At 44.7% G+C, this 23,868-nt stretch overlaps 1 protein-coding gene across 2 annotated transcripts in view; it reads right to left on the bottom strand.

Annotated features, from left to right (window-relative positions):
* EML5 (EMAP like 5) overlaps nucleotides 1-23,868 on the bottom strand; it is a 382,142-nt gene that overhangs the window by 167,468 nt on the left and 190,806 nt on the right. For both annotated transcript variants that reach the window (XM_033952880.1, XM_033952881.1), the window contains exons 8-13: nucleotides 19,739-19,876; nucleotides 16,325-16,581; nucleotides 14,412-14,624; nucleotides 9,331-9,498; nucleotides 4,999-5,105; nucleotides 3,228-3,346 (exon numbers count right to left, since the gene is read on the bottom strand). In XM_033952880.1, the coding sequence (XP_033808771.1) occupies nucleotides 3,228-3,346; nucleotides 4,999-5,105; nucleotides 9,331-9,498; nucleotides 14,412-14,624; nucleotides 16,325-16,581; nucleotides 19,739-19,876 (1,002 nt within the window). The remainder of the gene's footprint in view (nucleotides 1-3,227; nucleotides 3,347-4,998; nucleotides 5,106-9,330; nucleotides 9,499-14,411; nucleotides 14,625-16,324; nucleotides 16,582-19,738; nucleotides 19,877-23,868) is intronic.

Raw genomic sequence — 23,868 nt, 5'->3', positions numbered from 1 at the left:
TTTCAGTTACTGTACCTACACTCTGGAACGCCCTTCCTCTACAAATCAAACTAGAACCCTTGCTCGAAAAATTTCGATCCAAAGTTAAAACTTTCCTCTTTAAAGATGCCTATGATATCAGAGACCCCCCCCTCCTCAAACCAAGGACTTCAGCTCAGCAAACAACAAAAACACTTTTTTAGAAGCGTCCCCTTCCCTCCTGTGCTATGTATTTTTCATTCCCTAATGTCCTTCCCTTCTAGTCATGCTTGTTTTTGTCTCTTTTAGCTCATTTTTGCCTTTATTACCTTTTTAATATTTTTTAGCTCTATTTTAAACAATTCTCTTTGTAAACCGTTTGGCTATTCTTTGATAGACGATATATCAAATGATAAATAAACTTGGATTACAGCCAATTATTGGTTTCTTAACACCAATTAGCAGCTAATTTAACATAGAAACAGAGAATAATGAAAGCAGGTATAAACCACAAGGCCTATCCAGTCTGAGCCTGCCAGCCCCTCACTACTCCTTTTCTGATCCGCCCATGCTTCCCCTATGCCTCCCTTGCAAATACATGCTATGTAAATTAAGCAGATATTTGCAGCCTCTTAGATCTTTAAGGTCAGAGGGAGTGATGCAATTATCTACAAATGAGTTCTTACATGCGCATTGTGAAAATATGGAAGCATCTGTACACTTCTCCCTCCGTATTCGCGGTTTCAGAAATCGCGGTTTTGATTATTCACGGTTTTTAGTTTGCTGGCTCCTCCCTCCAAATTACGTCCGCTTGCATAGAGAAAATCGCTGATTCCCGGCACTTTCTTCACCGTGTTTTGCCTCTCCTTCAGGAACAGGCCAGGTCTCCCACCATGTTATTCGCGGTTTCACCATATTCACGATGGTTTTTAATGGAAAACAGTAAATAACATATGAAAAAGTTATTTGCGGTTTGTCTGTATTTGCGGTTCTGTTAATCCCCTATCACAGCGAATACGGAGGGAGAAGTGCAGCCTCAATGGCAGGGGTGTTATTGTGGAGTGATTTGACAGGATTATTGGGATTGTTTTTGGATATTCAGAAATTTGGGAAGATACTAAAACAACTCTGTTCGTGGAGGCTTTTAACTGGATGAGTAGACGTGGGGCCCGGAAGTGACGTCGGAGACAGGCGATGCCAATGCGGGCAGCAAGTCCGTAATGCTGCTCGAGCAGGGAAAATGAAAGAGGTACGAGGGAAGGGAAAAGCCACATACGTGCGGGGGAGGGGTAGAGAGGAGGATGGGTGCCTGTGCCTCGCACCCTCCACACACATCCTTACTTTGCCCCTGGATCTATTTGCATATAAGAGTGCACATATTTGTAGGGTTACCATATTTTTGATCTGAAAAAGAGAGTACACATAACTCCGCCCTCTGCCCTGCCCCTGTCCCCACCCTCGGAAGCTAGTTTGTCAGGGCCAAAAACGAAGAATCCGGAGGCTCTTCCCCCTCTTACCTCCTCGGCACTCCAATTCTATTTTCTCTGGGCTGCCAGCAGCTCAACCATGTGAGTCCACTGCTGTCAGCGTACCCCCCAGAAGCCCCGCTTTCTGCATGTCCTGCTGCCACAAGAACAGAAACTTGCTGAAGATGCAGTTTTCGGGGCAGGCCGGCGGCAGCAGGCTTACGTCGCTGAGCTGCTGGTGGCCCAAAGAAAGTAGAATTGCAGCGCCGAGGAGGTTAAAGGGGACGAGCCACCTGATTCTTTGTAAGCCAGTCCTGCCGGTGCTGGCGAAACCAGGGCCTTGTCAGAGGCTACAGGATTGGAGATCAAAAATTCAGTGTGTGAAGTTATTCTATCAGTGGCGCAGCATAGCAGAGGTTGGAAATGCTACTTGAAAGGACGCCGCCGATATTTTGGAGTACCAGTACTTTAAGCCAGTGATTCCCAACCCTGTCCTGGAGGAACACCAGGCCAATCGGGTTTTCAGGCTAGCCCTAATGAATATGCATGAGAGAGATTTGCATATGATGGAAGTGATAGGCATGCAAATTTGCTTCATGCATATTCATTAGGGCTAGCCTGAAAACCCAATTGGCCTGGTGTCCCTCCAGGACAGGGTTGGGAACCACTGCTTTAAGCTGAGTAAATATTTTTTCTATTTTTCCCTTCAACCCTGTGCCCAGTGGTGGGCTTAGTCCCTAATTGAAATTAGCATTATTGTGTGGAGTTTTTTTGCAGCCGATGATAAGAAAGTGAGCGGCTTAAAATCACTGTTGTTTGCCGTCTCTGATAATGCGTTTGAGGCTTTTTCTTCACTTTGTTATAAATCATTTTTTTCTTGTGGATAACCCCCACCGCTGGCTGGCAACACACCACTGTTTATGATATATATTTTGTTCCTGACTTATTACTACTTGTGAGACAACCCTACATATGTGCATACACCAGTGTCTCTCAAACTTTCTCGAGCCGGGGCACACTAATGGTAGTGGCCACGGCTTGAGGCACCCAGAAGTGCGCAGACGTCACCGTGATGACATCAGGCGTATGCGTGACATCATCAAGTCGATGTCCGTGTATGTACAGAGGCCCTCCAGATGGGCCCTGAGACGCTAGTAGGGGTGCCAGCAGGGAAGAGGGCCAGAGAAGAGAGGCGCTGGCGCCAGCTGATTGCCTACAGCGGTGTTTCTCAACCACTTCAAACTAAGTACCCCTAAGTCTAACAAATATCAACCGAGTACCCCAACCACAGACCTCCCTAGGCCCACCTACGCTCTGCCCCAGATCCCATCCCCTTTACTAATTGTAATGCAATTTTTTCCATTCATTTTTCATATACACAGCAGATATAAATTCTCAAAACTGACACATTTCAATCACTTTATTGAAAATTAAAATTATTTTACCTGCCGCCAATCCTCTGTAGGCTGCTGTAAATAGCTTTTAAGGTGAGACCGGGAGGCCAGGGGGGGAACTGTAGGACGCTAGAGAGAAGGGGGAAACATGCAGGCCTTCGGCGAATCGGGCAGCGCCGGCGCTGTACCGCGTAGGGAAGTCAGATGGCAGGCGCCTCTCTTTCTCCTCAGTGTGCCGTGGCTCACTTGGAATCTCAGGAGGCACACAGCTTGAGATACACTGGCATACACACTAGTATTCTCCATATTTATGCTCACAATGGCATGTAAATGCTGGTATCTAGTTTACAGAACTGTTCTTTTACTGGACGCTGAGCCTAGACAAAGGAGATACAGCAGCAGTACGTACCCATGGACAAAGTGTAACCTTATGCTGTTGACCGGAGCACGGTCTTTCCTTTTGGTGGCAGTACTTTTCTGTTTCTCTTTGCATTGCTCTTTCAGCTGAGGTAGATCTTCTTTGTAAACCTTTAAGAATTCAGATGTAAAAATATGGTAACTAAACACGTATCCACAGATAGACTGGATAGGGGGTAATTCTGGCCACTTTTATTACGGCAAAGAAAAATCAAAATCTATAAACAGTTCAGCATTAAAAATATCTGTACACGATAAAATAGAAAAAAAAACTTGGTTCAGGACTAATCTTGACCCCTTTCGGTGCAGTCCTGTATCCTTTCTAGGGAAGGACAACATTAAACATAACATAACATTAAAACAACAGTTGTATACCGCTATACCTTTCATTTCAAAGCGGTTCACAAAAATAAAAAAAAATCATACACACATAACAGATTACAAACTCAATTTATGAAATTTATCAAACAAGTTGGTCTTCAGTACCTTTCTAAAAACCTGGTAAGAGTCAAAATCCTGTAATAGTTTACTGAAATTCTTATCCCATAATGCTACCTGGTAAGCCAAAATGCTTGAGTACCTGAATAATCTCATGTAAACCGTTCTGAGCTCCCCTGGGAGAACGGTATAGAAAATTTAATAAATAAATTTAAAAAATAAAAAATTCTTTGAAAAAAAAAAAAAAGTTTGTTCTGAAGGAAATGTAACTTCTTCACAAACCTCATTATCAAATATCACTGACCTGGAGCTCTACACCCTCTGCTACTGACTAGGGAAAGGGATAGGGACTTGTATACCACTTTTTTGTAGTTATACCACCACACTCAAAGAGGTTTACATATAGGTACTTCAAGCATTTTCCCTCTCTGTCCTGGTGGGCTCACAATCTATCTAGTCCACCTGGGACAGTGGAGGATTAAGTGGCTTGCCCAGGGTCACAGGGAACAGCACAGGGTTTGAACTCATAACCTCAGGGTGCCGAGGCTGTAGCTCTAACCGCTATGCCACACTCTCCTCCACCTCCTGTGACCTTTAAGCCTTTCCCAGACCAGGTCATTTTAGCTTCTCAAGTTCTGCCCCAGTCAGCTCTTCTTAACCTCTCAGGAGAGCTTCGGAGCTTCCTCTCTTCTGACTGCCTGCAAACAAAACGTTCATCTTGCTTTAATTATTGCTTGCTTGTCTGCTGGCCATAGCCAAGAGATATATATATATATATATACCCTTCTTAATACTAAGGGCTCCTTTTACTAAGCTGCGTTAGTGTTTTTAGCGCGCACTAAATCTGCACTACGCAGCTAGAACTAATGCCAGCTGGCATTAGCGTCTAGTGCGGGCGGAAACTTAGTGCGCACTATTTCGCGCGGCTTAGTAAAAGGAGCCCTAAGTGAATTGCAATAGGAAAAAACCCCAAACAAGCACACATGTAAGTTTTAAAAAAAGAAGTCTGAATCAGGACTCTCCTTGTCCGCTAATCACACTCCTTCAAGTAGGAAGAAAAGCCTGTAAAGACAGATGGGTTCTTAAAAGGGAAAGGGAATGGACCTTTCTTTGCTTACAAGTTTATCTGTGTCGTGAACTCTAATGAAATAATATATAATCCCTGGATAGGGCCAGGCTCTTCTAAATTGTAAATTACACTGTACTCTTTCTGTGGTATGTTAACAATCCATAAATACTAATGCAATGTAATATTGTTCATATAAAACTTTACGACAGTCCAAGGGTTCAAATAACAACGTCCATTTCACTTGAAAAAGATTTACCTGTCGGCGGTATGTGATTTGTGTTTCTTGTTCAATTTCAGAGTCCAATTCCGGAACATCAGACTGATCCGAATCAGATTCATCACTATTAGAGTCGACCAAACTTTCTGAAAGCGAGAGAAATGAAAAGTGAATCTTCACACGTTGCTGGCAGCGTGGACAGGAATAATTGGATAAGCTGCATGTGACGTATGACTTTTCTGCCATCTGTTATTAGGGGGTTCATTTTGAAAACGGCTCAGATTTGTAGATGTGCAATGTAAAAAAAAAAAAAAAAAAAATGTCCAAGAAGTAGCATAAGAAGCTGATGGATGTTTTTCTTGCCAAACCCTTCCAATTCTCTATTTTCAAAACCCAATTTTCTAGATGAATTTCTATGGTGGTTGTCTGCGGTGCGTCCAAATCTGAAGGGGGTATGTTGGAGTCGTGGTTTGGGTGGGACCTAGGGACGGACGTTTGATTTGGACACTTTTCTGCAATAATCGAACATTTTAGAAAACATCTAGGGCCCAATTGGGATGTTTGGAGCTTAGACCTATTTTAATAACGAATAAGTGCCGGAAGTTGCACAAACCGACCAAGTGACCACTGGAGGGAGGTAAGCATGATCTCCCACACTCCCCAAGTGGCTACTGACCCGCCCCCACCTCCTAAAGATGAGATGAAATAGTACATGCCTACCTGTATGATAGCTTCAGATGTTATGGCCAATCCTAGTAGAACAACAAGCAGGTTCCTGGAGTGGCCTAGTAGGTGGTGCATTGAGCTATAGAGATGGGGACTGAGGCCCACATTCCATTCTGACTGCTATACTTATAGTGGAATATGTGAGCCTTCCAAAACCCACCCAAATCCCACTGTGCATACATATAGGTGATACCTGCAAGTGATGCCTGCAGGCATAAGGACTATTGGGGTGGTATACAGTTGAGTCTAGTAAGTTTTGGGTGAGTTTCAGAGGGCTCACCATACACTATAATGGGGTTATGGTGAGATGTGAAGTTCACTGCAGTGCCCCTAGGGTGCCCCAGTGCTCTGCCGGGATGACTGTGTGGCCAGTCTACTAAAAATGCTGGCCCCTCCTACATCCTAATGGCTTGTTCTGTGTATTTTTATTTTGGGCATGGTTTTTAAAAAAATACGTTTCAAAAAGAGAGATGCACTGAGGACAAGCACAACTGAGAAATGACCATTTTAAAACCAAAAACACAGACTTTTTGTCCTGGATTCTCAAAACGGTGGCTTTCGGAAGGCACTGACTAGAGAATGACACGGTGAGCAAACCCTGTGGGAAGCCGCAGTGGGTCGCAGTTTGCCCACGGGTCACAGAGACGCTACAGCCCGAATCGCCACAGACACAAAACTTTTCACCGCCCACAAGAACAGTGAAAAGCTTTGTCCCCACGGGTAAAAGCACCCCTTCCTTTATTACCATAATTTGCCATGGTGTCACCGTTGATTGGTCTTCAAGTTCCGGCGGCCGTGTTGTCTGTTCTCTGTTTTCTTCTCTTTATTGCTGGCTTGCGCTGTTCTGCCCTTGGCTCCACCCCCTTTAGCGTACCGGCTCCTAATTGGGTCTTCTCCTCCCGCTCAAGCAGTGAGGGGACCAATCGCTACTGCCACACATGATCTTGAAAACCCTAGTTAATGGGTTGTAGTGGTGTAGCAGTAGCAATTTGGATGAATTTTGGAGCCATGAATTTTAGAGCTGTGAACAGGAGGATGGGTCGCTGGAGTGGAGTCACCCACAGAGAAACTTTGGAGCTGGAAATTGAAAACTTTGGAGCTGGCAGCGAAAGTCCTAAGGTAAGGCAGGCCACATCCCCATACTTTTCTTCCGCTTGCCAGGCCAGCGTTAGATTGGGGGTGGGTTATTTCTCTTTGCTCCAGAGTCTGGTTGAGCTTATCGCAAGGGAATCCACAATCAGCTGAGCCGGCAAGACTTCGCGAAGCTCCAGGCTCAGCTGTTTGGAGCTTCCCTTTGCTCCGGACAAATTTTTTTCCCCATGTCATTCTCTAGCGCCGAACAGCAGTTTTAATTGGCAATTAACGGTGTGGTAATTGACTGTGCTATTAAAAACTAATTAAAAATTAACTAGGAAAAAAAAAGTAGGCACCTATAAAAAAAGGCGCCTGAGTTGCATCTCTGGAGACGCTTACCAGTGCCAAATGTCAAAACAGGCGTTATGGGTGGGGTTGATTTTCGGCGCCGCTACGTGTGATTCTACGTCGCACATTGGTGCCAGAAATGTAGGCCTGTAAAATCCTGGCCTACATTTCCTGCGCCTATCTTCAACGCAGATCGTGATTCTCAAAATGGTGCTGTAGTTTAAGGCGCGACCGGTGCCGTTTTTTCAGGCGCCGGCTGATTCCAGCGCTGTTTTGAGAATCCAGGCCTTTCTACTACAAAAATGGCCCTGTTCACTACTGGATTTTTGCTCATGTTCTGCAAAACACCCAAACTCAGATTTGGACGTCGTACTGAAAATGCCCCTCCACGTTTACCATGTAGAGGCAGAAAGTTCTGTTTCTCAGCTCAGTCCTGAAAACTGCATCATGACGTAGTTCAGGGTCTTACGAGAAAAGAGAAACTATAGCATGGGCATATGAATACATTTTTCCCATTACATTAAATAGACCGCAAATAGCCTGCAAATAGGCATCTAAGTGATTTGCATGCAATGCAATAAAGGGGAGTTGGTCCAACTTCCATATACAATGGCTGGCTCCACTATTAAGTGGCTGTGTTTTGGGCTTATGGCCATGCTTTTTTGCCATGCTTTTAAACTCCAATGCGCTCAGATGCACAGGCAAATCTAATGATAAGTCTAAGTAAGCTTCAGCCCCTATTGACTTATGCCAGGGGTGTCCAACCTTTTGGCTTCCCTGGGCCGCATTGGCCAAAAAAAATGTTTCTGGGGCCGCACAAATGCGCAAACGCTGCAGCAAGACAGAGGAGGGAACCGGCAAGACAGTAAACACCCGGGGGCAGCAGAGGAAAACACTGCATCGCCCTCGACCGGGGCCACGCAAAATACTTCACGGGGCTGCATGCGGCCCTCGGACCGCAGGTTGGACACCCCTGACTTATGCAAATGAAGGTAATACAGAGAAATAAAATTAAAGTAAATATGGTGATACCTTTTTATTGAGCTAACTTAATACATTTTGGACTATCTTTTGAAAGCCAGAGACATCTTCCTGATCTGAGGAAGAAAATTCTAGCCTGGAAATAGGGCGTTGAGTAGGAAAATTAGTCTCTTGGCTAGAAAATGTATATTACAATATTGGACGATCCCCGATCCTCCGAGGTTTTGGCATTGGCGAAACCAATTACATCGGCTGGCCATTTGGGAAGCTAGAGATGCTGGAATTATAAGAAAGCGAAAGATGTTATTTATACAAATCTGGGGTTCTTATTTGCAAGACTTACATCCTAAGGGCCGTAGTGCGATTTTAAGTTGGATCTCTTAATTGGGCTTTTATTTAGTTAAATGAAGAGAGTATCATTGGGTAGAGAGTACTATAGGGTGGGAAGGGGTGGGAGTGAAGAGGAATGGTAAAGGTCCAGTACAGGTGATCGAGGCCCGCAGTATCCCAGACTTCAAGAATAAATGGGATACCTATGTGGGATCACTGCGAGGGTCATACCAATGAATAGGGTCGCTAGGATATAGACTTAATAGAGCAGGTCAGTAGAGTTAAGGGGGCCAGTAGACTTAAAAGGGTGGGTCAATGGTATGGGCAGACTTGATGGGCTGTAGCCCTTATCTGCCGTCATCTTTCTATGTTTCCATATAGATATAGTGGGGGTTTATTGAAATTGGAATTTGTCTTTTATTATGTATATTATATTATAATAGTTGATGCATTATTGATGTGCTTTGATGTTGTACTTGATGATGTTTGCATCAATAAAATTGTTTGAATCTAAAAAAAAATATCAACTTAATCCAATAAAAATGGTATCATCTTACTTTCTTTTTATAATCTTTATTTATTAACTTTAAGGGGTCCTTTCATTAAGGCGTGCTAACCAATTTAACGCACATTAAAGATTAGCGCATGCTACATGCCAAGGCATCCATTATATTCTATGGGCGTTTTGGCATGTAGCATGCGCTAAATCGATTAGCGCACCTTAATAAAAGGACTCCTAAGAGACTTATAGGAACATCCACCACGACGTTCTGCAGTGAGTCTCTGCACATAGCCTTGCATTTCATCCTACTGAATTACACTCTCAGGTGTCTTGTTTTAATTCATCTACAACTCATCCTCCAGTGCTACTTGCCTCTTAATTGTCATCGTACACAGAAAAAAAATGCTCACCTTGTGGTGCTATATGAAGAGCTTCCTTAAGTTTTCTGTCGGGAATAAACTTCCACTGGAAGACAGAATGATCAGCTCCACCAATGGAAATAACCCACTGATGGTCATGTGACCATCTGATATTGGTCACATGAGCTGAATGGCCAAGGTATCGTTTAAACTTTGACCCTATAAAAAAAGAAGCATGCACTTAGATATTTGAGCATATTCTGAGTAAATCTACCGCACAATACTAGGATCATGGCAGAATAAATGTTTGTTTCTATCTGCTCTTCCAAGATAAATTTTGTATCTTCTTTATTAATTTTAAATCAAATACATGCACAGGGTACAACAAAATTCCCAAGGGAAAGTGTATGCACCAGTTGCAGTGCCACAGTTGGGCTTGAATGGGCCCGGGTCCACCTACTTTGGTTTCAGGCCCACCCAAAATTCTGGCATCCTTATTATGGCCAATGGGTATCCCCAAGCCCCGCCAGCTGATGCAGTCTGCCAGAACAGGTCACTTCCATACTGGCTGCAGCCGGTGGCACTGTCCATATACTGCCATCATGCCAGCCTCTCACCTCCCGTGCATATCCAGTTTGCACAAAAGTGATCAGGTGCTGGCGGGAGGGGCCGCAGTGCATGGACAGTGCCGCTGGCTGCAGCAAGTTGGGGAACGACTAACATGACCATACGTCCCGTTTTGAATGGGACCATCCCGTTTTTAGGTAGCCTGTCCCATTGTCCCCAAGCACAGCTTCAGGATGCCGAAATGTCCCGTTTTCAGGGGCCCACTGAAGAAGCAAGTACCGTAGCGAATACAGCTCCCACCCCTCCCGGTGCCTTTATTTAATCCTGGCGGCTGCCTCCTGTCCTGATGTCTTCCTGCAAGAACTGACAGCAGCCATTCAGTGAGCGGCGCGGGACCAGGCAGGCGCGTGAAAAGCTCACATGCCTGCCTTATGCGTCGCTCTGCCGCTGCCGGAAGACATCAGGACAGAAGGCAGCCGCCGGGATTAAAAAAAGGTTCCGGGGGGAGGGGGGAGGGAGAGTGTGTTCTGGGGTCCGGGAGGGAGTGGGAGGGGGGAGTCCTGTCCCGTTTTGAGGAAAAAAAAAAATAGAGGGGCTTGGGTAGGGTTACCAGACATCCAGGAAAACCTGGACATGTCCTATTTGTAGAGGACTATCTGGGCGCCCAGAAAGATTTCAAAAACCCAGCAGTTTGTCCAGGTTTTGGAAGTCCTTAAGCTCGGGGGCCGCATCTGGAAGACCTTTCTTTCTTTACGTATCTTTAATGTAACTATGGATAAAACTGTATGTTTATGGTTTTAAACTGTTTTATTTGTTCCCCCAAATTATTATTGTTAAACGCATTGAAAATACTTGATATTGCGTTTAAATCAAAATCTCAATAAACTTGAACTTGAAACTTGAACTTGACCTCTGTGCATGTGCGGATGTCAATGTAATGACATCATTCATGAGTACACATGTAAGTGATGTCATCGCGTCGACAACCGCACATGCACAGAGGTCCTTGGGGAAGGAGACAAGCGTTTCAGCTGGGGCGGAACAGGCGATGCTGGAGAAGGAAAGGGGTGGGGCTGGGGGCAGGGCCAGGTATCCTCTTTGTTTAAAGAGGAAATCTGGCAACCCCAGGCTTGGGGATCCCCACCAGTTCAGGTATCGTTTGTTGGGGGTTCAGCAGTGAAGGGGCAGAGAGCAGAAGGCTGAGTCCAAGGAAGGGAAATTGTGTGCCCACCCACTTTGGGCTCAGGCCCACCCAAAATATCATACCATGTCTGGCTACACCACTTGTATCCACATCATTTACAAATTATTCTACCAAAATTACCTGCACAAAATTACAACCACAAATTTGTGCAAACAGGGTGTTTTTTTCCCCCCCAGGAAACTTTACATTCATACTTTTGAAAGTGTAAAAATTTGCCCATATGCGCAAATCCTTGGGAACACCTTATAAATATATATGCATATATAATTATAATAATAATAATAATAACTTTACATCCCGTCATACCTTTCATTTCAAGACAGTATACAGTAAAGTGGAAGAACAGTGTGGATACCGCAGGTATAAATACAAGGGAAAAGCGTGGACTTTTACCTGCCTGTTGGATTGATAATTTTGTAACAGGACAATGCTATGGTTAAGGTACTTCCTTTACTCATGGACAAGATTAGAAATTATCCCAGTGTGGGGTAATTTAAAAAGGCTTTCTGCTTGTAAACCTTAGGAACATGTTTAAAAAAAGATTTATGGAAAAGGTGCTGCCATAGACACATACAAAAGCACCTGCAAAGAGGGTGGAGCCTATGAACACTGGTGTAGTAATGGTGGTGTGGTCCGCCCCAGGCGCAATCTTCCTAAGGGCGTGGCACCCCTCCTCCTCTCCCCCCCCTATGCCTCTCCTTGCCACGTGGGTGCCCCTTGCTTTCCCCCATACCTGGTGTGAGGTCGCTGCCCGCATCGGCGCTCTCTCCATCACTTCCAGGAAGTGACATCATAGGGCGAGCCGACACTGACGAGGGCATGCTGCTGACGCTGGAGAAGTTAAAAAGGTACGGGGAAAGGGAAGGGGGCGTGGGGGGGGCGGGGAAGAGGGTGAAGGAGGGGCACCACCGCCCTGGGTGCCGCTCTCGGTTACTGCGCTGCTGCCAATGAATACTTTTTTTTACATTTTTAAATGAGGCTTTTGTAGCTCGGTGGAGTCTGGAGTTTGCAAATATACGGCACAGATGCTGGCAGACACACGTATGTGCGTATTTGTGCCTGTCCTGAAGCAGGTGGAAATATACACACATGCTTTCACCACTGGTTGCAGATAAGAGTATAAGCAACGATTTTAGAAAGGCAATTACACATGTGCTTCCCCTTCCTAAACCACTGTTGCTTTTTGCACGTATACCAACTGCATTGGTAAGGCCCGACTTCAGTGCAGGAAGAGCCGGTCGGAGCATACAGCGAGTGATTTCCTTCACTCGCCGGTGCTCCGGCTGCTCTCTCCAGTCTCCCCCCATGAAAAACCACATTCGTGGTTTTTCAAGATTCGTGGCCCACGAATATCGGGGGAGTACTGTATATCAAATCCATGACCCCCGTTTACCCCCAAATTTAGTTCATTGCACCATAAGTTGCGCATGCAAATTGGGGCACCCAGCTGTTTTCTGTGCACAACTTTAATTGTCTAACGAGACCAATTGACACTGCTATTTGGCAATTAACACCTCTGATGCTACTAGGCACTAATTAGAAGTTACGCATAGAGGGCTAGATTAACAAAGCAAACCCATCGGTTTGCGACCAGATTTCCCTCGGGCCCCCATTCACTAACCTCTCCTGAAATCCGCTTCGAATCCGTGCATGCAAATGAGGAGAAACGCATGCAAAGTAGACAGGGACGCGATTCACCAACCAAATTTTCCAAACCGACCGGGCTGGCCGATCATCCCGAGAAGCGGCATCTGGGGACCCGTCGAAAACGTCTTTCCGACTCTCCAAAGCCCCGCTCTCTGCTGCCCCGAATCTCTCCTGCCTGCCGCCACAATGCTCTTCTCCTAATCTACTTGGGGGGTCGGCCGGTCATGGACCTGATGGCCCCGAGTGTCAATGCCAAAGCGCCCCGGTTCTTCAGTCGGCGCAGGGATGCTCAGGCCGAGGGGCTGGATGCTCTGGTACAGCCTTGGCTGATGGCAGGCCTCCTGTACGTGTTTCCTCCGTGAGTTCTTCATCACATTACTCGGCATTATCCAGCTTCACCTATTTTACAATAGGAGGTGAAGCTGGGTAATTTACGCTCAATTCCCTGATGAAGCTTGTTTACGAAACAGGGAGCCCTGTTGGAAATTGTGGCGACAGCGTGCAAGCGGTGAAGAGTGAATAGCCGTTTTTGCTTTTTTGCTCATGCTCCGTTGTGCGGGGTTTTTCCTGCTTCTACAGCCCAGTACTACGAAGACTACTATGAATTATTTTCAGATAAGTGTGATGTTATTTTGATATACTTAGATGAGAGTTGTAATAAGAAATGTATTTTTCCACTTATCTTGGAGTTTTTTGTCCGAGGATGTGTCTGCCTGTCTCTATGTCAGTATTTTGAGATAGGTTTGTCTAAATGGCACCCCTATTAGACACTGAGGTCTTTTCCCCAATTTTGTGTATGATTGCTTGTAGTGCTGGGTGGATGTTTGGATGTTTTTTTGCTGAAGATAAAATTACCCTCTACAAGTGGACGTGCATATTTCATAAAACAAGCAGACATCACAACTCCATCCAAGCTCTGCTCAAACTATGTCCTGGGAACGGTCACATAGTAAAGGGGGTGCAGGGGCGGTCCATCCCGGGCGCCAACGCCCCTCCTCCTCTTTCCATTCCTCCCCTCGCCACGCGCGCACCCCCTTCCCTTCCCCCGTACCTCTAGCTGTTCACCGCCGCGAGCAACAACTTCAACGTGCTCCTTGCGACCAAGTCGGTTCTCCAACTGACGTCACTTCCGGGTGCCGCGCCTGGGAGGTGATGTCAGAGGGAGAGACGATGGGTTCGCAAGGAGCACGCTGACATTGTTGCTCGCGGCGGTGAACAACTAGAAGAGAGGGAGGGGCAGAGTGGATTGGGGAAGGAGCTAGGGCAGACACGGGCAATGCCAGTCCTCGAGGGCCGGAATCCAATCGGGTTTTCAGGATTTCCCCAATGAATATGCATGAGATCTATTTGCATGCACTGCTTTCAATTGCATATTCATTGGGGAAATCCTGAAAACCCGATTGGATTCCGGCCCTCGAGGACCGGAGTTGCCCATGTCAAGGGCACCCTCCCCCCGGGTGCCTCTCACCCTCACTATGCTACTGCCTGGGAAGGCCTAAGTGAAGATCACATTAACAGCAGGCAACATCCTTCCATGCACCAATTTTAAAAAAATGTGTACACGCCTCTGCACGATTTTACAATATCCACTTTTCACATATAAAACATGCTTTACATGTACAAAGCACAGCTCCCTACATGTCCAAGTAAGCTTTTCCCAAAATTTAGCCCACAGCATTGGAAGGTAAGTGCAAAGCAGAAAAAAAATATTTACCTTTTCTTAGGCAAGGATATCGGAATAACTTTACTACTCCATAGTCATCAGCTGTAACTAAGACTTGGCCAGGAAAATTTGCATCTGCTGAATTGATATCATTAACATCAGAATATTTGGGCCAAATGCCATTCACTTCTGTGCCAGAAACACATGTCCATGAAATCCACTGAACGCCTTTCAGGTCTTCTTTATTTGAAACTTCTTTTCCACCTAAAATACATTTAAAAATAACTTGCATTATCTTTCAAAATGTGCAGCTGCTAACCATAAGCACTCTCTGACCCAGGTGATAGGCTCAAGTGGACAGAAATGAATGTTTTCTGTCTTTGCTTTTATATTAACATTATGGAATTCTTTTCTACCTGTTTTACTTTTGATTGTAAACCTCTTTGTCTGTAGGAATTGCAATATAGCAAGTATTGACAGACATGGGGGGAAGCCACTGCTTGTCCTGGATCGGCAGCATGGAATGTTGCTATTTGGGTTTTTGCCAGGTACTTGTGACCTGGATTGGCCTCCGTGAAGACAGGATACTGGGTTAGATGGACTATTGGTCTGACCTAGTAAGGTTATTATTAAATAAATAAAAATCACTAGATCTGAAGAAATTCCATGCAGATCTATCAAACAGAAAACCCCCCAGAAGATTCCAGACTACAGCATTAAGTGCAAAACCCTAAAACTACAAAAAGTCTCTTAGATTTTAAACATAGAAACATGACGGCAGATAAGGGCCAAATGGCCCATCCAGAGCATCCACTATCTCCTCCTCTCCCTATTGGCTAAGGCTCTTAACATTTGCATCTCCTCTTCCTATAGGCTAAGGCTCTGTGCACCTGCATTGTGAGGTCATAGAGCTACCCATCTGCAGTAACCATTATCTCTTTCTCTCCCTATTGGCTAAGGCTCTTAACATTTGCATCTCCTCTTCCTATAGGCTAAGGCTCTGTGCACCTGCATTGTGAGGTCACAGAGCTGCCCATCTGCAGTAACCATTATCTCTTTCTCTCCTTATTGGCTAAGGCTCTTAACATTTGCATCTCCTTTTCCTATAGGCTAAGGCTCTGTGCACCTGCATTGTGAGGTCATAGAGCTGCCCATCTGCAGTAACTATTATCTCTTTCTCTCTCTGAGAGATCCCAAGTGCCTATCCCAAGCCCTTGTGAATTCAGACACAGTCTCTGTTTCCATCTCTTCCAGGAGACTGTTCCATGCATTTACCACCCTTTCCATAAAGGAAATACTTTAATGTAACTTGTTTGACCTACCACTGAAAACAATTATTTGGGTTTTCAGTTGGAAAAGAATATTTTATTTTAAAAAGTGATCTTATTTATTTACTCCCAAATCCTTTAAAGTTGGCCTAAAAATCATCAGTGATGATTTATTGTCATTTTTACCTGTTGGCTATTATGTATTAAGTGATTACTTGTGATCAGCTCTATACAAATGCTATTTGGGATTCGCATAAGGGGGTCCTTAGCAGCAGCAATCTCCAGTCACTCCTGCTCTTCTGGTACCATCCCTCAAAGTGGTGCAACCACCACTCGGGGTCGTGTTTCTGTATAAAGAAACGTGACCCCCCAGCAGCAGTTGCACGAGGCGACTGATAAATGCACCATTTTGAGGGATGGTGCCAAAAGTGATTGGGTCTTCTCCTGCTCGGGGATGTTCTAAACCACTGGTTTTCAAGTCAGTCCTCAGGGAGAACCTGGCCATTTGGGTTTTCAGGATATCCACATTGAATATGCATGAGATAGATTTGCATCTCAAGGAGGCGGTGCTTGCAAATCCATCTCATACATATTCATTGTGGATATCCTGAAAATCTGAGCTGCCTGTGGCTCTCGAGGACCGGAATTACCTACTCCTGATATAATATAAAACATTCGAATAAGAAAATTCAATACCTGGCATTCTGTAAAACATTCTTCTCCCGCTGCCATCATTGGTCTGCAAATATTTACTGTCTGACGACCAGTCCATATGAGTGATGAAAGTCAGGGATCCAATACATTCCCCAACTTTTTTGTACCTCTGAACAACTCCATAAATATCGACTGAGCTGTCATTGGAACCCACAGCAAGGAAACCGCCATCTGGCGAGTACTTCAGCTCATGAATGGCTTCCTTTCTGTCTTTAATATGGACCACCTCCGTCATGTCTCTGTGGTACAGAAAAACAATATGTAGCACGCAGAAAAAATATCGTACATATGCCATATTGTTAGCATGTAGAATTGAATGTTTACCACCATAAAGTGGGCATATCTAATTATTCATGATGATATGTTTTATGAACGCTTAGGGGGAAATTCATCAAGGGGCACTTACCGATTTATTTATTTATTTAATTCGTTTTACATCCCATCCTCCCCAGAGAACTCAGAACAGGTTACGAGGTAACGTGCATAATAACTGGACAAAAATGAGATACAGTGCACAATAATGATTAGAACATTCTAACCACTAAGGGCTAGATTCACTAACGATAGCGACTCAATCACTGTGGGCCGATTCTCTGGCCAATTTTCCAACAGCGACTGATTCACTGCTAAGCTTGCATGCAAATGATTTGCACGGAGGTGCAAATCATTTGCATGCAAACCCACCGACTCAGTCGCTCAGTGAGCGATTGACACAATGAAGAGCCCTAACAGTAGTGACAGGGGAAGCAGCCTTCTGTCACTGCTGTCAGGGCTTCTGCTTTTTTTAATGGAACAGATGTTCTGCGTACCATCTGTCCCATTAAAAATGCTCCCTCCCCCTCCCCCCCCGCTAGCACTCCTGAGCCACTGTCCCCCCTGAACCCCAAAAAGATGGCAAAAGAGATGCCCACACCCTCCCGCCCGGAAATACCTCCCCCTCCCCAAAGAAAAAGGCAGGAGGGATGCCCACTCCCTCTTGCCCCAAAGGCGCCCGCCTGCTCCCCCCTAAAAACGGCAGGAGGGATGTCCATTCCTTCCTGCCCGTAAAGACCTCTCCCCAAAGAAAAATGCAGGAGAGATGCCCACTCCCTCCTGCCACTGGAGTGCCCACTCCCCCTCCCCTTCCAGGCCCCCATACCTTGACGGGACCAGGAGGTACTGAAAATACCTCCTGCTCCTGCTCCTCCGCGAAGACACTGGGTCTTAGGCTCCTCCCCAGTACATCATGTGATGCACGAGGAGGGGCCTAAGGCCCTGATTGGCTCAGATGCCTCGGACACCTCCCTTGGGAGGGGCCTGAGGTGTCTGAGCCAATCAGGGACTTCCTTAGGAAGGAGCCTAAGAAAGTCCCTGATTGGCGCTTCTTTAAGTGCAACACTGGCGCACACATAAACCCACAATAACTCCTTACACACTTTAATAACCATGCCCCTCAGTCTCCGATGAGGCAAAAAATACCACTAGGTGCAGAGCATTAGAGAAAGCAAAGCCTGTGGAAATTTCCAGCGCACCGATAAAATTAGGAAGGCCCCACAAGAATCAGATTTTCTTTCTAGGTCTGTGGTGGTATCATAAAATCTTATTTTTATGTGGAAGTCAGTTCACCATGTAAATCCAAGGGGGCCGATATTCCAATTCAGGAGGCAGCATGGCTTCCTCCCAGTCGGTGGCAAATTTGGATATTCAATATTGGGGCCATATCCGGCCACCGACATTGAATATCCAAGTGTAGTACAGCTATATCTGACTTAGCCAGCCAAGCTGATAATATTTAGGCTGGCCAGCTAAGACCTAGCAGTCAAAGACAGACCTGATTTTTAGGTGGGTCTATTTGGCCGCTAGACCTAGCCGGTGACCCAATGAACAATGTCAGTGACCGGCTATGTTGCATGACATAGATGATCACCAGCCAATCCGCTGACTGAGATCTTCAGCAGGAGATAGCCGGATAAATACCGCTGAATACTGGGCAGAATGAGACCAGAAAAGGCAAGTTCGTATTATAACATGTTCTCACCATGATTGTAGCAAGTTTCCAGGTCTTGCTGAGTCTGTGTAGAAAGAACTGACATTTCAGCCATCATGCTGTGGCTTTCCAAGTTTTATTTTTTTAATATACCGACCATCAACATGTATCTAGCCGGTTTACAATGCTAAAATTTAAAATAAAAAAGGGAGGAGTGAACATTAAAAAGACGATTGACAAGTACTTACATGAATTTGAGGGAGAGGAAGGGTCAATAAGTACATTATTAAAAACAAAATTTAAAAGAAAAGGGATGAGGGAGGGGGATAGGACATCAGGAATGGGGATCACTTCGTAGAAGCGGTTGAGATAATTTTGCTGGCATTTGGATAGGAGGTATTTAGAGGTTATGGTATGCATCTTGAGATAAGAATGTTTTTTGTTTAGTCTTGACGGAGTTGAGATGGCATGGCATTCCATAAGGTTGGAGCAACTATAGAGAAGTTAGTTTTCCTAGTATAGTAGAATTCTTTGATAGAAGAAACGGCCAGTAAGTTCTGATCTGCTGATCTCAGGGTCCGAGAAGGACAGAGAGGGATGATAAGTTTGTCGAGAAAAGATGGAAGACGTGAGAGTTTGATTTTAAAAATCAGCATTAAGGTTTTATAAGTGATACGGTGCGTGATGGGTAGCCAGTGGGCTTCTTTCAGGAGGGGAGTAACGTGATCATATTTCCCTACTTTATGTATAATTTTAATTGCTGTATTTTGTATGAGCTGCAAACGACGTAGTTCTTTTTGTGGAAGTCCATTATATAGGGAGTTACAGTAGTCTAGATGGGCGATGACCAGTGAGTGGACAAGGGTTAGGATTGCTTTTGTTTCGGTACTGTGGCTTTCTTCTGCACCAATGGTACCGGCAATTCGCAAGTCACTGTTGCATCGAGTCCCTTGATGCCGACTAAGCGATGTCCGCTCTGCGGCTTGCTTCTCCTACATCGAGGTGTGCATTCTCTTTGAGATCACCCTCTCTGGGGGCAAGCCGGAGCACAGCATGATGGTATGATGGCTGAAACATCGGTTCTTTCTATACAGACTCAGCAAGACCTGGAAACCTGCTACAATCATGACGCCAGCCGCGGAAGCCTAAAAGAACAAAATATGAAACCACTTTAGAAAAGATGATAAACTGGCACACCACAAAGGCGGTGTACAATTTTCAGAACCAGGGAGGGAAGGCTGGTATAGAAAATGATTCATTAAAATAGACTTAAACAAAGGGAGGTAGTTATCACTAGCGGCTCCTGCTAACCAAAGAAGCAAGGATGCAGCTTGGAGGAGGCATCTCTCCAGCCTTCAGGCTCACAAGGGCTCCCTAAAGCTGCCCGGATACGTGAAATGTGTTTCTCATTTTTTCCTTGTGTACTCTACCTGACTCGAAGTACTGTGAAAGAACCATCCTTCATTCCAAGTGCAAGGTGGATCCCATCAGGACTAACAGCTGCACATCGAATTGGTTCCTCCATATTACACCTGGCAATCAATGCATGATCTATCAAGCTCCATATTCTACGACAAACAGAAGTACTTAAAGTGAGGTTGACACATTACCAATCATCGAGAAGCCAACACAGCATTTCTATTAGAGTACCTGGAACACCCAAGGGAGCAATTCTATAAGAAGCCGCCTATATTTAGATGGCAAGTACCTAATTGCCTGTAATTCGACTCATTTATGCATTTACGTGAAAACTTGCATGTACGTGAAAACTTGCATCACTGATAGTGTATATTTTGCAAACAGCCATTCACATGGGCAGAGCTTGAGCAGGTGCACACTTGCATGTGGAAATTATGGAACAGTATTTAATTATTGGGCTTTATTAATCACCTTTATGAACAGATTCACCCAAGGTATTGTAGAGCAGGTACAGTTTAATAAGTAAAACTTAAAATTTTCTTAACAGCGCAACACTAGTAAAATGACCAAATATAAACATATGTAAATATAATCAATGAGGTAAATTTGTAAATGGCAAATTGAAACATAATAATAGAGCTAACATAAAACAGTATATAAAATATACACATTTAAAGAAAAGTCCATAGTCTGCTATTGAGACCGACATAGCCACTGCTTTCCCTGGATCGACAGCATGGAATTTTGCAACTATTTGGCATTCTGGAATCTTGTTACTCTTTGGGTTCAAGAATTTTGCTATTCTTGGGGATTCCGCATGGAATGTTGCTACTCTTTGGGTTTCTGCCCGGTACTTGTGACTTGGATTGGGATACTGGGCTGGATGGACCATTTGTCTGACCCAGTATGGCTATTCTTATGTTCTTATAAACATATAACAGAATTATAAATGTCAGTACAATGCAAACTATACCTTATTCGACAGCATGGAAGAAGATTTTGTACATGATGTGATTAATTTTGCTGGACATCTGGATATAAGTATTATTTCTTCAATGGGACAGGATTTTTAAGAAAGGGGTTAGGGAATTATTTCGCAAATCCTTTATTGTAGGTCAAAAATGTATTTACCACATTGGTTGGAAGAAAGTCCACCCTCATTTTGGCATTGGAGGGCAGCATTTCATGGAAGCTAGGGCGACCTCCCCATCTTATAAAAAACAGAGTAAATTTGGGATGACCTGGGAACCTTATATACAGCAATTATCAGTCAGAGCAGGCAGTTTTGGAGTGAACTCATTACATTTGTAATCAGAAAGTGAAGCACTATTTATTAGTAATAGTTGGAAATGGGATGGGTGGGGGGGGGGGGGAATGGGAAGGGAGGAGGGTTTGTTAGGAGGTACTTTATTGTGATGATAATTGATTGCTGATTTCTTTGATTTTATATATCTACAATGTATTAACTGAGTTGAGATGATATTCTTTGTAAGATTTTTTTAATGTATATTTTATTTTGAAAACTCAATAAAAATGATTGAACATTAAAATGTATTTCTTGTATCTGGATAGAAAGATTTAAGAAGGTATTACTTAAACTGAAACCCTAAATGAATCTAGCCCATCTGCCTTCCTACTATGGAAAGTCTGAAACAACAGGTGTTAATTGCCCAATCTATAGATAACAAAGGATGGTAGGGTAGTGCAGCAGTAACCCCTCAGACCTTTAGGCCTGGATGCACTAAACATAATCGCTAATACCAACTGGATCTCTGTTGGCCAACTGTGGAAGAGCGATCAATGTACCAAAAAGATTGCATGCAAATGATTCGCACAGAGGATCGTCGTAATCTCCGTCTCTTTCGGCTGACTGATTGGTGTGAGAGCGACTCTCACACATGCACAAGGCTAGCAAAGGGAAGCCCGAGCAGCTGGGAGGCAGGGGAAGCCCCAAAAAGAGCCTCCTGCCACTCAGCTGTTCGGGTACAATATCCTGCCAATGAAGCCCTCACCCCTGAACCATGCCCTACTCCTGCCTCCCTTCCCCCAAAAAAGCAGTTGGAATGCTCGCTCCCTCCTGCCACTGGATGAAACACACCTCCACTTCCCAATTCCTCCCCCCGGTAACTTTGGTAGATGGTGGGAGCTGGAGGGAAGCATGGTCCCTCTAACTCCGAGGCCCACCCATCAAAAATGGCAGGCTTCCCCTCCCTGGTGCACCATGTGATACACACTCTGATTGGCTCAGACGGTTAAGGGGAGTGGCCTTAGGCATCTGAGCCAATCAGGTCCTTAGGCTCCTCCCTGTGCATCACATGGGATACAGAGGCAGGAGCCTAAAGCCCTACTTGGCTCAGACATCCAAGGGAAGGGGCGAGGCCCTGGGTGAAACCACAAGTCCTCTTTTTCCAGATGCAAAATCTGGTGACCCTACCTTTGGAAGTAAGTTTAAGAATATGGGGCTATTCCTGAGAAGTCTTGCTGGTGGGCGTCCCATTGTGCAATTTCTTTAGACAAGGGAACAAATAGTGATGATCCTCAAGGGATCTTAGAGGTCTAACTTATTCTTTAAGTGTTCTGGTCCATTTTATCTGAGGAGCTTAAAAATCAAATGCTTAAGTTTAGCCTGGTAAGCCAGTGGTAGGCAGTGTGTTATTTGCAGCCTTTTGTCAGTCATGAAGCAGCCTTCTGAATTAGCTGGAGCTGGTGTAAACTCTTTTTAGTTTGATCGGTTGTATAGACATTTTAAGTTGGCCCAAAATGGCTGCTGTGAAACTGAAATGTCAGCCTGGAGTTTGACCTTTTTCTTACTTCAGATCTTCTGGAACAGAAGGCTGTACTCTCCTGCCTGGCTGACAGAATATGAGGAGGTAGTCTTCTGGAGGGAAACTGTGTAGGGTATAATTAGCCAGCCCAGGGTGTGTCATAGTCTTTGTCACAGTGCAGATCCCAAGCTGCTTGGAATCATTACAACTTAATTTTCATGAGTTCCCTTGCCACAGGCATTTTTTTTAAATGCTGAAATGCTGGCACATCCAAGTACATCATTTGTCATTTGTTTCAATTTACATTTTTGGGTAAATGATTTTATGACCTGGCAAAGTCAACCATGTTTACGCTGAGCTTTCAGGGCTTAATAAGTGTCATACCCCCCCCCCCCCACTCAATTTAATTTCAGAAGTTTGTGGTTTATGTGCCTCATTAAGATTTTTCTTTTAAAAAACTGACGTTAAATTATATTTCACACCTTCACCTTTAATGAATCTGAAACCCCTGATGCAGCCTGTGTGCGGGCAAAATGTGGTCAACGTTGGGTATTGTTAAATAAAGATCCAAGGGAAAAAAGGAAACTGTGGAGTTAATGCTCTTGATGCAAAAGTTTATTGCTCCTCATAAAAGACAAAATCATCCACACTGAAAAACAATGGACCCAACTCGGTCCGTGTTTCGGCTTCACAAGCCTTCTTCAGGGGTTCCAAGAAAATGTCCGCTCAATGGATGGAAGTAAAAGTGGATGTAGAAAATAAAATGGACCTACTCTCTCCCGAGGAAACTGATTGAGAGAGAAAAGTGGCTGCTATGCAGAAGCTAACTGTGGTACCCAGGGCAATGGAGGGTTAAGTGACTTGCTGAGAGTCACGGGGAGCAGGTTGAGATCAAACTCACAATCTACAGCAGCAGTTCTACTAGGCCATTGCTCCTCTCTGCATCTGTTTCACCGCAGATCTGTGTAGCCTCCTAAGAACTTAAGAATAGCCTTACTGGGTCAGACCAATGGTCCATCAAGCCCATTAGCCCGTTCTCACAGTGGCCAGTCCAGGTCACTAGTACCTGGTCAAAACCCAAGGAGTAGCAACATTCCATTCAGAATCCTAAAGAATAGTAAGATTCCGGAACCCCAAAGAGTAGCAACATTCCATGCTACCGATCCTATGGATATTGTAGCCTGTGGTCAACCTGGAGGTTAACCATACTGTTGGCCTGCTACAGTTTGTGACTCTAGGAAGTTACACAAAAGGGTCCTTTCGCTGGGGTCCAATGGCAGACTTGGCCTTCGCTAACGATTATCATGTGCTAAATGCTAGGATATCCATATAGGTATAAGAAGGCACCTGCTGATCTTCAGCCTTTTAGCTGGTAT

This window comes from Geotrypetes seraphini, chromosome 7, assembly GCF_902459505.1.
Source record: "Geotrypetes seraphini chromosome 7, aGeoSer1.1, whole genome shotgun sequence".
Lineage (NCBI taxonomy): Eukaryota > Metazoa > Chordata > Amphibia > Gymnophiona > Dermophiidae > Geotrypetes > Geotrypetes seraphini.
Note: the sequence above shows the minus strand (reverse complement) of the source record. Positions and strands in the feature narration are given on the sequence as shown.